The sequence below is a fragment of the Sebastes fasciatus genome, chromosome 12 (genome assembly GCF_043250625.1).
Source record: "Sebastes fasciatus isolate fSebFas1 chromosome 12, fSebFas1.pri, whole genome shotgun sequence".
In the NCBI taxonomy this organism is placed as follows: Eukaryota; Metazoa; Chordata; class Actinopteri; order Perciformes; family Sebastidae; genus Sebastes; species Sebastes fasciatus.
In genome coordinates, this window is record NC_133806.1 from 30,011,789 (window position 1) to 30,024,561 (window position 12,773).

Genomic DNA, 12,773 nt, shown 5'->3' on the forward strand with positions numbered 1-12,773 from the left:
CTATGACTTTATTCTCGTAATATTATGACTTTATTCTCGAAATCTCAGATTAATTTTTTTCCCTCAATGTGGCCCTAATACTCCCTAGGGTAAATACGCCCATCGTACCATAGACCTACAACAATGATAAATAAAAATGAAAATGTAAACAAAAAACAGTTATTCATTTCCATTTTTAAAAATCCAGAGGGAGCCACTGGAGAGAGGCTAAAGAGTCGCATGTGGCTCCGGAGCCGCATGTTGCAGACCCCTGTACACATGCTGTCTGTGTAGCCAAAGCCTGATATGTTTTATTTGAGCCACACTGTAGCACTGGGTGACACGTTTCTTCATGTCTGCCCTCCTCGATCACGATCACTATATGTGTACGTAGGTGAGTGGCACTTCACACATTTGCACTTATGTTGAGCAACAAGAAATTTCAAGTCGTGCTCACTGACTGACTTTAACTCGCCGGGAACAGTTTGATTATGAATTTCAGAAGTAATAATGCAACAGCTGAAAGCACACTGAAACGCCACACGCCGTGGAAAAAAACAAAGCTATTTCTCTAAAGTGGAGATCTCCATTGAAGGAAGCGTTTCAATGAACTTAAGTCCCAATGCACACACACCTCCTCTGCCACCTCCATCTTCGTGTCTGGGTCCACCGCAGGAGGAGAGCTGGCCGCTGGGCAGGCAGGGCAGCGGGGTGTGGTGAGGGGGCGGCGAACGCGTGCCGCTTGAATACTAATGTCCCACTTTAGAAGTCAACCTCTTCACCATCCCCACCCCTCTACTCTGTCCCCGTCTCTCCCTGCATCTTTTCCTCGCCGTCATTTCGGTCTTCTCTTATATTCCTTCTCTCATTTATTTATTTTTTTTCACCTCCCCCACTACTCTAAACAGTCATTTTCTCCATCTCTCCTCTTCCTCCAACTTCTCAACGTCTTCTCACTCCTGTCCTCTTCTCCTTTCCTCCCATGCCAGGCTTTCCATCACCCACGCTCCCTCTACAACATCCTCGTACAAACCCTCCGCCCTGTATCACTCATCAAACTCCGTCTTCTCCCCAAGATCTCCCTCTCTCTCTCTCTCTCTCTCTCTCTTCACTTTTTAAACCCACACAAACACACGTACACACACACATCCTTGACAAAGCCAGCTAATTACAGGCAAGTGTTCACTCCAGCCCTTCTTAAATACCGAGCTGATTAATGAGACGGAGGTGTAGGGCCAGGAAGTCTCACCCTCGGCGGGTGGTGATACACACTCCTGTCTCTCTGCAGCTCTCTCTCTCACACACACACACACACACACACACCTACACACCTTTCCTTTTTCTTTTTCACACTTGCAAACGCAAAATTATAAGCCATGTGCAGCTTCATTACAGAAATATTGGTATCAGTTTTCTATGGCTTACCTCCTCCCTCATGTGTCTTCTCCTACTCCACCTTTCAGTACTGATTTTTGCTATTTTTTCTTTTTAGTACAGTAACTCCTATTGAGGAGAGGTAAGCGGCAAGAGCCAGCCGGGGGGCCCCAGGTGTAGCGGGGGCCTCCTCTGAAGTGATGTCGGCTCATTGTCTCAGCGGCGGCTCAGGCACGACTCACCGTCGGCTCAAAATGGCCTCCGACACATCTCTGTGGCTGATTTGTGTGTGTGTTTGACCCTGAGGACCGGCATGAATGCTGCGGGAGCAAGGAGATAGAGTGCAGCTGCTGCCGCTGAATGCTGACACACATGCGGAGCAAGCGCAAGCGCGCACACACACACACACACACACACACACACACACACACACACACACACACACACACACACACTGCCGCACAATCACAATCTAGACTGGGTCAGCCAGGTTCAAAGCATTTGTATTCATGGAAGGTTTTGCATTGGCTCCACCACCTACAGTGTTTCATCTAACTGTGGGACGTGGCTTTCTACTTTCACACTCAGAAGACCTTGGACTGTGTTGGAGTGTGTTTACGGGTGTATTTATGGCGGTATGGTGCTACCTGAGTGAATGCGCCTGACTGAATGCATTTTTCCACTCAGATCATCCTTGTAAATACTTGAAGGTGCGGTGTTTTGATGCCCAAATTGACCCTTGTGACACACCACCTGTGGGCATACGTGCGCTCATGCTGAGCACGTGTCGATCCAGATGAAAATACACATCTGTCCACCGCAGAGAAGCATGCACAAGCAGATGTACGTGTCAAACCATTGCGATCTTCCATAGGTTGGCAGAGATGTCACAAAACAGCTACAGACCCATATCAGATTTACCCTTCATGTGGAAAATAATTGAGAAAATTGTCTACCAACATCTTTATCAATTTAAATACATTTTTGACAAAATTTTCAACCAGGATTTTGCCCCCCATCATTGTACTGAAACAACCTCTCATTAAGGTCCTAAATGACATTCGAATGAACACTGACTGAGGCAAAGATCCTTTAGATATTATTAGCTTGATCGTTGGTTTTCTAATTTACTACTTACTGATAACTTCATTTTAAGGTTTTAATGTGTTCAATGTTTTTTAATCCTATTTTATTTGTAAGACACTGCCTCTGAGTATGAAATGTGCTTAAAAATTACACTGCCTTACCCTGCCTTGCCTATTATCACAGTTATCAACACAGCACATCCTATCATTGTTACTGGTGTCACTCATACTTACAGTACGAGAGTGACACACTCTCAGTCCTAGCGGGGTTTGGGTGCAGATTTTATAGTTCCAGTCATCCTTCCTCTGTTGCCTCTCCATTCCTCCTTCCTTCCTCCATCCTTTGCTCACTCGTTCCTTCCTGAGCAGCTTGACGTTAATTCCAAGAGATCACAAACTTGCAGAAGGGTTGTCCCCTTTTAAAAGCTGAAATGACTGTGTGTGGTCATCTTTAGAAGCACAAGAACTCTTTTCACGTAACAGCAGAGATCCATTGTTTGTAGAGCTGCATTTACGTACTGAGGGAACGCTCACCTAGACTGGAAAAGGTGTCCATTCCAAGAGGAGTTGTAGTCTCATATTCAGGTTTTAACTCTTTCCTTTAAAAGCTTGAAAGGTTATATATTAAAGGGACTATTTGTAACTTTGTACGCGCATAAATGTAGCGGGTCGTCACACATGCGCGTTCGCATATGCGCGCTCGCGTGTGGCTGGAGCCTCGTCTCCGCTGCATGCTCTCCTTCACTCAGAATGCGCGCGCGTCCTCGCTGTCTCGCTCCACCTCTAGACGTGAACGTGCGCTCACTACACACTGCAGAAGAGTTTAGCTCTGAGAATATCTAGTGAATGCACAGGGGACGTTTGTGCAGAAATAAATTCTGCAGTTCCTCCAGACCAACAGAGCTTTCCCGTGTCTTGTGAAGTAACGGAGCTCTTCAGAGAGTTATGTTACCCTCTCGTTACCGACCGGGTGCCGGTGTCTCCTCTGCTCTCTCCGGCTGCGGGCGGAGAGAGCAGGGAGACACGCTGCAGAGCCCCGCTGCTTCAGCCTGCACTTAGGCAGGAAAAGCCAACACTAGGATCAGATCTAAATCATGTTCATGGAGAGACCTTCGTCTGGTCAGCTAACATTACTGCCAAGCAGCTGAAATATAGAGTGATATTGTGCTTTTAGCTGACGTGTGTCGCCTCACTGTTTTGAGCGATGCTCGTTCAGGTATATTTAGAGCGAGCAAGCGCGAGCCCGACGCTGACTTTCGTTGATTTCACGGCCACAGGTGTCGCTGTTAAGAAGCATTTCTGAAAGTTACAAATAGTCCCTTTAAATAATAAGCAGCATCATAGAGAAGCGTCGAGATTCTGACCTGAAAAAAGACAAATATTGGAGCAAAAGAGATGGTGTTGGAGCAGAGGAAAAATTAGAGAGTCTCCTGATTTCATTGATGATAAAGTTGGAAGGTTATAAAGGAAAACCGATCAGCATGAGGGGGGATTTGGGGAAGATATCTGACATTTCATAACTCTTTAATGAATCACTTGAATTCCATATGAAGACATCATGTTGGCCCATAGTGCAGCATCACTCGGTGCACCTCTTTAAATCAAAAGTATGCAAAAACCTGCTCAGCATCCTCGCTTGGCCTCGTGTGCAGTGTCGAAATCCAACTTGGCTCAGGCAAGGAGGGAAGTTGGCCAGAGAGCCCCTTTCTGTTGGTCCCTTGAGTATAAGAAACTAAAAATCTATAAAAATGCTCAGTATCAACTGGTGCTACATTTTTCTTATACCAGACCCCAGTTACTATATAAACATAAGCTGTTGCTGTTTGAGGAACTCTGAACTGAATCTCAGTGAATGGAGACTGTGAGATGTGTTTGAAAGAATGCAACTTTAAAGGCGTAGTTTGGATTTTTTAAGTGGGGTTGTATGAGGTACTTATCCATAGTCAGTGTATTACCAGAAGATGATGGTCGGCATGCTCCCAGGAGAAACAGACAGGAGTACCAGAGCAAAGCAATGTGCTGCTGGGGACGGGGCCAGCAGCGAAACGTATTTTAGACACCTAAAAAAATCTGTTTAAGCCGTCAGAGAGCCCTTTCCGGAGGGGAACTGAAGCCTTTTTCTATGCTCTCTTCAGAGCCACCAGGCTCCATTGACAAAACAGTCATTTTACCTGGCAGAACACAGGAGTTTGCTGGTCTACCGCTGCCGTGATCGGGTTAGTTAGTTTGTGTTATTGTGTGACTTTGGTGTTTTAAAGGTTTAGTTCAGAATCACCAAAGTCACGCAATAACACAAACAATCTAACCAATCGAGGCAGCGGTAGACCAGAAACTCCCATGTTCTGCGAGGTAAAATTACTGTTTTTGTCAATGGAGTCTGGTTGCTTTCAAGAGAACATAGATAACGGTTTCAGTTCCCTGTCGGAAAGGGATTTCTGACGGCAAGGTAAAGTGGTGAAAATGTTCTAAATATAGCGTACATAAACTGATATAGATATTTTTAGGGGGGCCTTTCTTTTAGGTGTCGAAAATAAGTTTTTCTGCTGCCGTCCACAGCAGTACATTGCTTTCCTCCTGTGCCGGTACTCCTGTCTGTTTCTCCAAACTGGGGGCGTGCCAACCGTCATCTACTGTAGGTAATACACTGACTATGGATAAGTACCTCATACAACCCCACTTCAAAACACCTGAACTATCCCTTTAACGCTCATAAAATTACATATTTATCCCAGGAAATAAAAAGGCCTGGGACGCACTTCACTGTCGGAGAGACACAGAGTTTGATTCCCGGCATCAGTAACTCCAACTAAGGTAAAAATACAGAGAAATACAGATTTTTAAAACAAACTGCATGTAAAGTACAAAACAAAACCAACCAACCAGAGAAGGAGGAAGTGTGTCTGAAGAAGATCCAAAGTGGTGGACAAGGAGAGAATGAAGCATCAGTGGTTTTGTAGAGGACATAGCAGGTTGACCTGGCATGGCATGGCACAGCATGGCACGGCACAGAACGGAACGGCACGGCATGGCAGGCTCCAATGAGGCTTCACCCACCCAGGGCTCCACATCCCGCCTGAGCTCAACACAATCAGGCCTCAACGGCAAAACCGACTGCAGGTTACCATGACAACCCGGAGGCACTGCCTGCATGGGACAAAGGCTGGCAGGTCCCGTGTGTGTGCGTGTGTGTGTGTATGTATGTGTGTGTGTGTGTGATTGAGGGAGAGAGAGTGAGTGATGTCTGGCAGAGCAGGCGCGGCCCTCCTGGGGCCCTCATTCGTTTGTCTCTCGCTGAGACCACAGGAGCCCTGATGCAGCAGAGATGGAGGAGGAGGAGGAGGAGGTGGTGGTGGTGGTTGGGGTGGACGGCGAGGGGGCAAGTGAAAGAAAGGCAACTGATGTGGAAAGAGAGGATGATGAAAAGATGCAGGAAAAGGTGTAGAGTGACGGAAATAATAAGAAATAAAGAGAATGGCAAAAATGAATACATTTGAAACTTGAGGGAGATTATTGTGCGCCGATTAGTTCATTCACTCGTCCATCAGTCATGTGCGATACCTCATACAGCAAAGCCCGGATCTTGACACAACTTCCTTTGAAAAAATAGGACTTCACCGTTACATTTTGGCAAATTAATTACACCAATTAGTAGGGTACTCAAAATCTCAAAGTTTTAATAACCTGTCTACCACACTGCAAGATCAAATGACTTGAAACAGCTCTCACATGGCTCCACAGAAAATAATGAAACAATGAGTGCACTTAGGCACCGTCTGACTGCACGGAAACATTCACAAATGTGGAGTTGATTTTTTTTTTTTTAAACTTCTTTGTCCAGAGCATCAAATGTCTCCTCCCAGTATCAACTACCCAGTAGGATTTTTGACTCCTTCATAACGTTTTCTTTCTCTTTTTTTTTGTCATTTTCAGGCATAGATCACACAAACAAGGACCTGAAGAAAAACTTTGTAAGTAAACTTAAAATGAGATTTTTTTTTAACAATAACTGATCAAATCTGATTTAAGCTGGGCAGTAAAATGTTTTCATTCTATAGTGATCTCATGTATAGCAGATTGCAGGGATGGGTGTGCAATGTAATTTCTGATTCTGTCGTCTTTTTATGAGGTTATAGTTTTCCATCAGTGCCGTTTGGTTACACAAACATGCTCGCGTTTTCATTAGACTGAAATCTGTGTATTGACTTTCTCTTTAACTGCCCAACTCCTCTATTACTTAAAACCTGAGCCAATAAAACGTTCATATAGTGATAAAGCTGTTTTATCCTGTTAGGCTGGTGTTATACTGGCTAGCTATAAAGCATATGTGGAGTGGCAGTGTTGTTTGCTCTTGCCTTGTCATTTATAATCCTATAGGCGGTTTGAAGCACACAGGCCAACTTGTACTTTGTCAGAGCAGATTGTCTGGCATGGATAAGCCTGGCTGGAGAGAGAGATACATAATTGCTCTTGTACGGTTTGCTGCCAAGACATCCTCCTCCTGTTATGCCTATATACACTGGCAAACAAGTCATTCAAACATGTTCACTTTTTATGAGGCACGCAAAGAACCACACAGACACAGTCACAGGCATCTCCTCGGTGACAGTGATTGCCGTCAGTCAGGGGAGAAAAATGTTGGCAGACTAATTCGAGTGCCAGTATCGAGAATTTTTCACGGGATTTCCTTCATTTCCTGTCATGTCACTCTGATGTTTTGTTTTGAGTGTTAAATTGTGTTCCATTTGTTTTCTGTCTGGATAACAGGAGGCCCTCGCCAGTTTTGACCTGTGTGCTTCACACGGTCTGTCTCATGATCCCATGCCCATCAGAGATGAGGAGAATAGGTAATGACTGTAGTCCTACGTTTCTTTACTTGGGAGAGTCAATGAACTGACCAATTTAATTAGCCTGTCGAAAACCAAAAACAAGAGAGAGAAAAATGTAAGAAATGTATGATAAGAGTGTTTTTTACATCCCCAATCGGCCAACTTGGCAAATCGTTAATATGAAACGTGCTCAATATTTACGATCAGATATCTTGTTGTGTGCGGGGAACCTCGAGGACAGCTGATGACGCAGTCACGTGGGAAAGAACTAATGCAAAACGTGAAGCATAAAGTAGTAGTAAGTTGGACCTCAGAAATGGAGGACCAACTTGTTAATTTGAGGCAACAACACAAGTGTTTATTTAACGTGTCTCCATGGCTTCATCCATCCATCCATTGTCAATTTTTAGTACAAAGTAATGCAAAAACATCGCTAATTCTTCCTGCCTGATTGAGTGACCCCTAGTGGCAGAAAATTACATATTTTGCTTTTAAGAAACCTTTTCAGTGTTCTCCTTTAAAAACAAGTCAGACGAAAACATAAAAAAATCAGCCAGGGACTGTATTTTTCAATCAACTCATGGATATAATGTCAGCTTAATTACATAGCTAGCTATACAGTCGATGATAGAAACAAAAAGGCTGCTTTTGTGTACCTCTGTCTGAAATGAAGGACAGCACTGCTCCAAAAGTTATTGATAATTTTCAGTGGTAAATCTGCCGCTGTTGTCATTATAAACTAATTATTGTTCCGCGTGAGAACAGGTTAGCAAGTGGGCTTAACGAACGGATATTGTACTCACAATGTAATATTACAAAAGTACGTCATGTCAAACATGTTAAACATATTTTTAAAATGTAGTAAATACAAACCGCTACATACGTGAGGTGTCAAACCAAACAATATATTTCAGTGCTGTGCATAAAATCAGCTGCAGAATGCTTTCCTTGGTTTGAGCTGCAGTTTCCAGTTTCTCTGTGTTTGTCTCTACCATTCTGAAAATCAGGATGCACTGGATGTAATTATCTGTCCAGGCTTAATTCAGGGTGTGCTCAGGTCAACACGTCCAAAAAGAACTCACATCTCTTCATAATATTCAGCCTCTGCTAACGTCTCATTCCCCCTCTGTTTCAGTCACGGTACCCGGTGTGCAGGGGAAGTTGCCATGGAGGCCAACAACTCCTACTGCGGTGTGGGCATCGCCTTCAATGCCAGGATCGGAGGTGAGCAAAACAATACAGGCTTACCAAGACAGTGGGAGGCAGTGCATTGTGGGTGTACTGCAGTCGCCAAGACTATGACATGGCATTTTCAAAAAATGCTTGTATGAGGCCTGTAATTTCTTATAAAGTAGTCACTAATGTGTGATGATGCAGAAAAATCCCTGATTTCCATTCGGAGTATACAGAGATTTATAATATATAAAGCAACCGCAATCTGAAAAACAACAACCACATGGATTTGTTTGTATGGTTTTCTGTATTGATGCCATATATCTTTACCATAAATAGGCACATGGCTCATTTCCTGTAGAAAATAAAATGAGATCTATGACAGGATGCCTTGACCCCGACCTTATTTAACTTTACCACAGGAAACAATTGAACAAAATGCATTAACATTTTTCAAAATTACATAATTCAAACTCACATTTTTTGGCCCACATTCTGCGGTGATGACTAGTCCAAAAAAACAAAAACATAGCATGTCCATAGCGGCGTCTTTTTTCATGTTAAATCATTTCTGACAGGAAAAACCTGCTTGGTATGACATTGTAAATGATACTAGACCAAAGGGCTTGGGCCATATTTGGTTTGGATGGAAATTAAAGGAGCAATATGTAGCACTGACGGCTAGCGTTTAAAATGGGCAACAACAGTCCAAATTCAAAACATTGGAGCCGTGGCCTGTCCGCTCCTCCGGTGTGACTGATAGCAGTTAACGCAAATTTTTGGCAATTTGAGGGTTACCTTCTAGACACGACTGCGTTAGCCTCTGGCCAGCAGCAGTAGTCGGAATCACTTCAGCGGCTGTGTGCCTCAAATACTCGCTGCCTTGATAACCCAGCTGCACACGGACCACAGAGAGATGAGCCGAGGCTTTTCAGGTCGGGTAGATTCTAAAGTTGACGTTATCTCTGATCCATTTCATTTGCTTGCTTCCATGGCTGCAGAAGGCTTTGTTTGGTGTGACAATTTGTTTCATATGTGGCAAAGGGGTGTTGAAATGGGCAGTGGACAGGATAACACCGGCCAAAACAAAAACAGACGTTCCGGACCGGAATGGAAATTTCAAAGGAGAACCTGCCGGCTGTAGCGTTGTTGTTAGAGAAGCCAGTATTTCAACTCAGCATCTTTCCTTAATCTCTAATTACATATCATGGTCATTTTGTGATTTATTACAGTAAATATATTACATGTTGGTCCTTTAACATGTTATGGCTTGTTGGTTGTAAGCATATACAAATATTAGTTGTTTTAGTTTGTCTGTAGTCCTGGTAGTCTCTGTGTTAGTTTTTTGTCTGTGGTGCCAAATTACAGCTGAAAATTGCCTCATTAACTGTGAAGTCATATGTCTGTTTTAATGTCTTTAAGATGAGGTTTTGGTTTTAAGTGATCCTAAATACTTGTTGAAAAAGAGTATGTGAGGGTATGTGATCTATCTAGCGTGTATGCATGGCTTTTGGGTTTGTGTGACAGCAGCAGACGACACGGTGACTGGCTGCTATTGAGCCGTGCTGACCCTATTTAACAGCTCATTTTTTAGTGGGAGCTTCAGTAATGGCTTTTTTAGTGTTGGTTGTAACATTGGCAAGGGATGAATGAACCGAATACACAAGAAAGCCCATTTTCTGTTGTGAAATCAAAGATTTTTATAGGATACTCTAAGAGTGCCATAAACCACGAGTTAATGAGGAGTACATGATATGTTTGAGTAAGAAAAACAGCACTCGGATCTGAACGTGGTGTCATCAGAAAAAATCTGGGAGGATGAATAGAGGAATCCCTCGGCTGAACTCTGACATTTGAACTCTGCTCTGTGATCTTTAACCCCTGACCCTCCCTCATTTTTCAGAGGCTGATGAGAGCCTCTTGCAGAAAAGAGAGAAAAAAAAACTGTTTGTGAGGCGAGACCAGGAATCTCTTTCCACGGTTAGTCTTAATTTCACCTCGCCGAGTCTATTTTATCCCGACTCATAAACAGAGTCTGGCACACGGGAGGTGAAGGGGCGAGACCCACATGAAAGATGCATGTGGAACTACCCGGTGCTGTTGAGACCTGCGTTCACTGTCTGACAACGAGGGTTGACTGAGCTTTACCTCTCTGTGTGCTCTTCTGTTCGGGAAATGTATTTGAAATGCTCGGTGAATTTATGTGTTAGATTTGATGTTGTTTTTGAAAGTGAATGTGATGAATCAACAGAAGACAAGTTAAACCTGATGAATCATCTTCAATGGATGTTTGTTTGACTTTTCATTTGAAATTCATTTTGATGCATTGCAAGCAGATTATATCAAGACAATTAGAGGAAGAAACAGAAACATTTTGGTTGTTTTTCACCAGACAAACTCAAGAATGTCCTTCAGTAGAAACTCACAATTAAATTTAATTTGTATGTGAAACGCCTCCTCAATTCAATGTATTTTATTTAGAAAAAGGCAATTTGAACTTGATTTAAAACAAATATGAAAATGTATTTTATTGCCATGTTAAGCAGTCTTAAAGTGGCTATAATCAATATTTTTATATTGATAATGGACCACATGGCTCATAGTAACAAACTCACAGAGAATCATCACCAGTTCCCCTCAGCTCTACGGAGCTTTATAGCATCTTTAAGCTCTTTGTTTCGGCTTTGTAGCGACTAGCTGGTGAACATAGTGGAGCATTTAGCAGCTAAAGAGCCAGATATTTCCTTCAGGAGGTTCAAGGTTCAAGGAAGAATTTAATGGTATTCCCTCTGTATATATGTGAGAGAATGTGTGTGTTCTATGGATCAATAGGTGTGGCAGCAATCGCTTCACGGTGTCGGATCAGGACACTATTTTGTGCTCAGGTGAGAGTGTAGAAACAGAGAGATGCAGAGCCCGAGTGTAGAGTTAAGGCTGTTTATCTTGATGCAGATCAAAGCATACAAAATAATGGTGTGTGAAATGATCCTAATGAGAAATTAAAGTTTTAAATGCGAGGTCCATCACAGTTTCTGTATCTGAGTGTTTGTGTGGTTCTGTAACAATAAAGCACAACAGTACAGAGTGATTAGAATTAACACTGAATCAACATTAGCAACAAAAAGTGAGCCTAAGATAACACAGGCATCTACACAGAAAACAGCTTAATACAGAGCTACCAATTATTAATGCCAGTCTAATATGAACACATTAAACATAACACAAACTCATATTTCCAATGGAAAGAGATGTCCATTAGGCATCAATCATAGTAGGTGAAGTCCAACCGTCCTCTCCTGATATGTATTTCTCCCATAGTGCTGTATTTGGGGGCCTACTCAGTGCGGCACACTGATGGCACATGCACAGCACATGATCAGGCACAGGTGATAGGGGGAGGAGATATGCACAGTGAGAGCACATGTACAGTGCATGATCAAGCACAGGAGATAGTAGGAGGAGAAATGTGCAGAGGCATGGCCTTTTTTACAATATATATTAGAGAAACAGACAGAGAAGACCGCAGGAGCAGACTACTATAGGTCAGCTGCGGTAAGTGTGCTTACAATGGCTTTGTGATGCGTTTGCACCTCAAGTATTCATCACAGCTCTGTTATTCTATTAACTTTTTATAGATAACTTTTACAGTGTAAAAACACAATCCTTGTGTCTTTTTCAAAGCAGCATCAGGATGTAAAATGCTCTTCCGGTACATTTTTGTAAAGTGTTATTTTTTTTTTTGTCTTTCTCTGATCCGTGTGACCTTTACGATCCATCCAGGTATCCGCTTGTTGGACGGCTCTGTCACCGATGCCATGGAGGCCACAGCTCTGACCTTCAACATCCACTTCATCGACATCTACGTCTGCAGTTGGGGCCCGCCGGACGACGGGGCCAAGATGGACGGGCCGCACGGCCTGACAGTGCGCGCCCTTCGGCTGGGAACTCACAAGGCATGGCGTTCATCTCCGGGTTCACACCGCTGTCTGTCACACGTAAAGCAGACATCCACTCTGTCAGCGGAGCTGAGAGTGTTGGGTTTATGTAGATGGATTTAAATACACAGTTATTTATTTTCAAGAGTTTACAAAGTGGATGTTCATACCAAGTGTTTCAGATTAGACTGGGATTTAGAAATTGGTCCAATTAAAACTTGGTTATACATAAGTTATTCTTCCACCAGTCTCTCGCCAATTGCATGAGCTTGTTTGGGTGTTTTGAGAAACAATCCTTTTGTGTTGATTCATTCCAAGTAATGGATGGATTACGGAGCGGACATACTGGGAACTGGCCGAGGGGCCAAGAGGTTCAAAGGGTCCCAACGCCTCCCTGAAGT

General features: G+C 43.3%; 1 protein-coding gene across 1 annotated transcript in view; it reads left to right on the forward strand.

Annotated features, from left to right (window-relative positions):
- The window catches only part of LOC141779855 (furin-like protease kpc-1), a 211,859-nt gene that overhangs the window by 114,109 nt on the left and 84,977 nt on the right, over positions 1–12,773 (forward strand). Inside the window, exons 8-11 of the mRNA XM_074654880.1 lie at positions 6,369–6,406; positions 7,203–7,282; positions 8,400–8,488; positions 12,218–12,390. Of these exons, the coding sequence (XP_074510981.1) occupies positions 6,369–6,406; positions 7,203–7,282; positions 8,400–8,488; positions 12,218–12,390 (380 nt within the window). The remainder of the gene's footprint in view (positions 1–6,368; positions 6,407–7,202; positions 7,283–8,399; positions 8,489–12,217; positions 12,391–12,773) is intronic.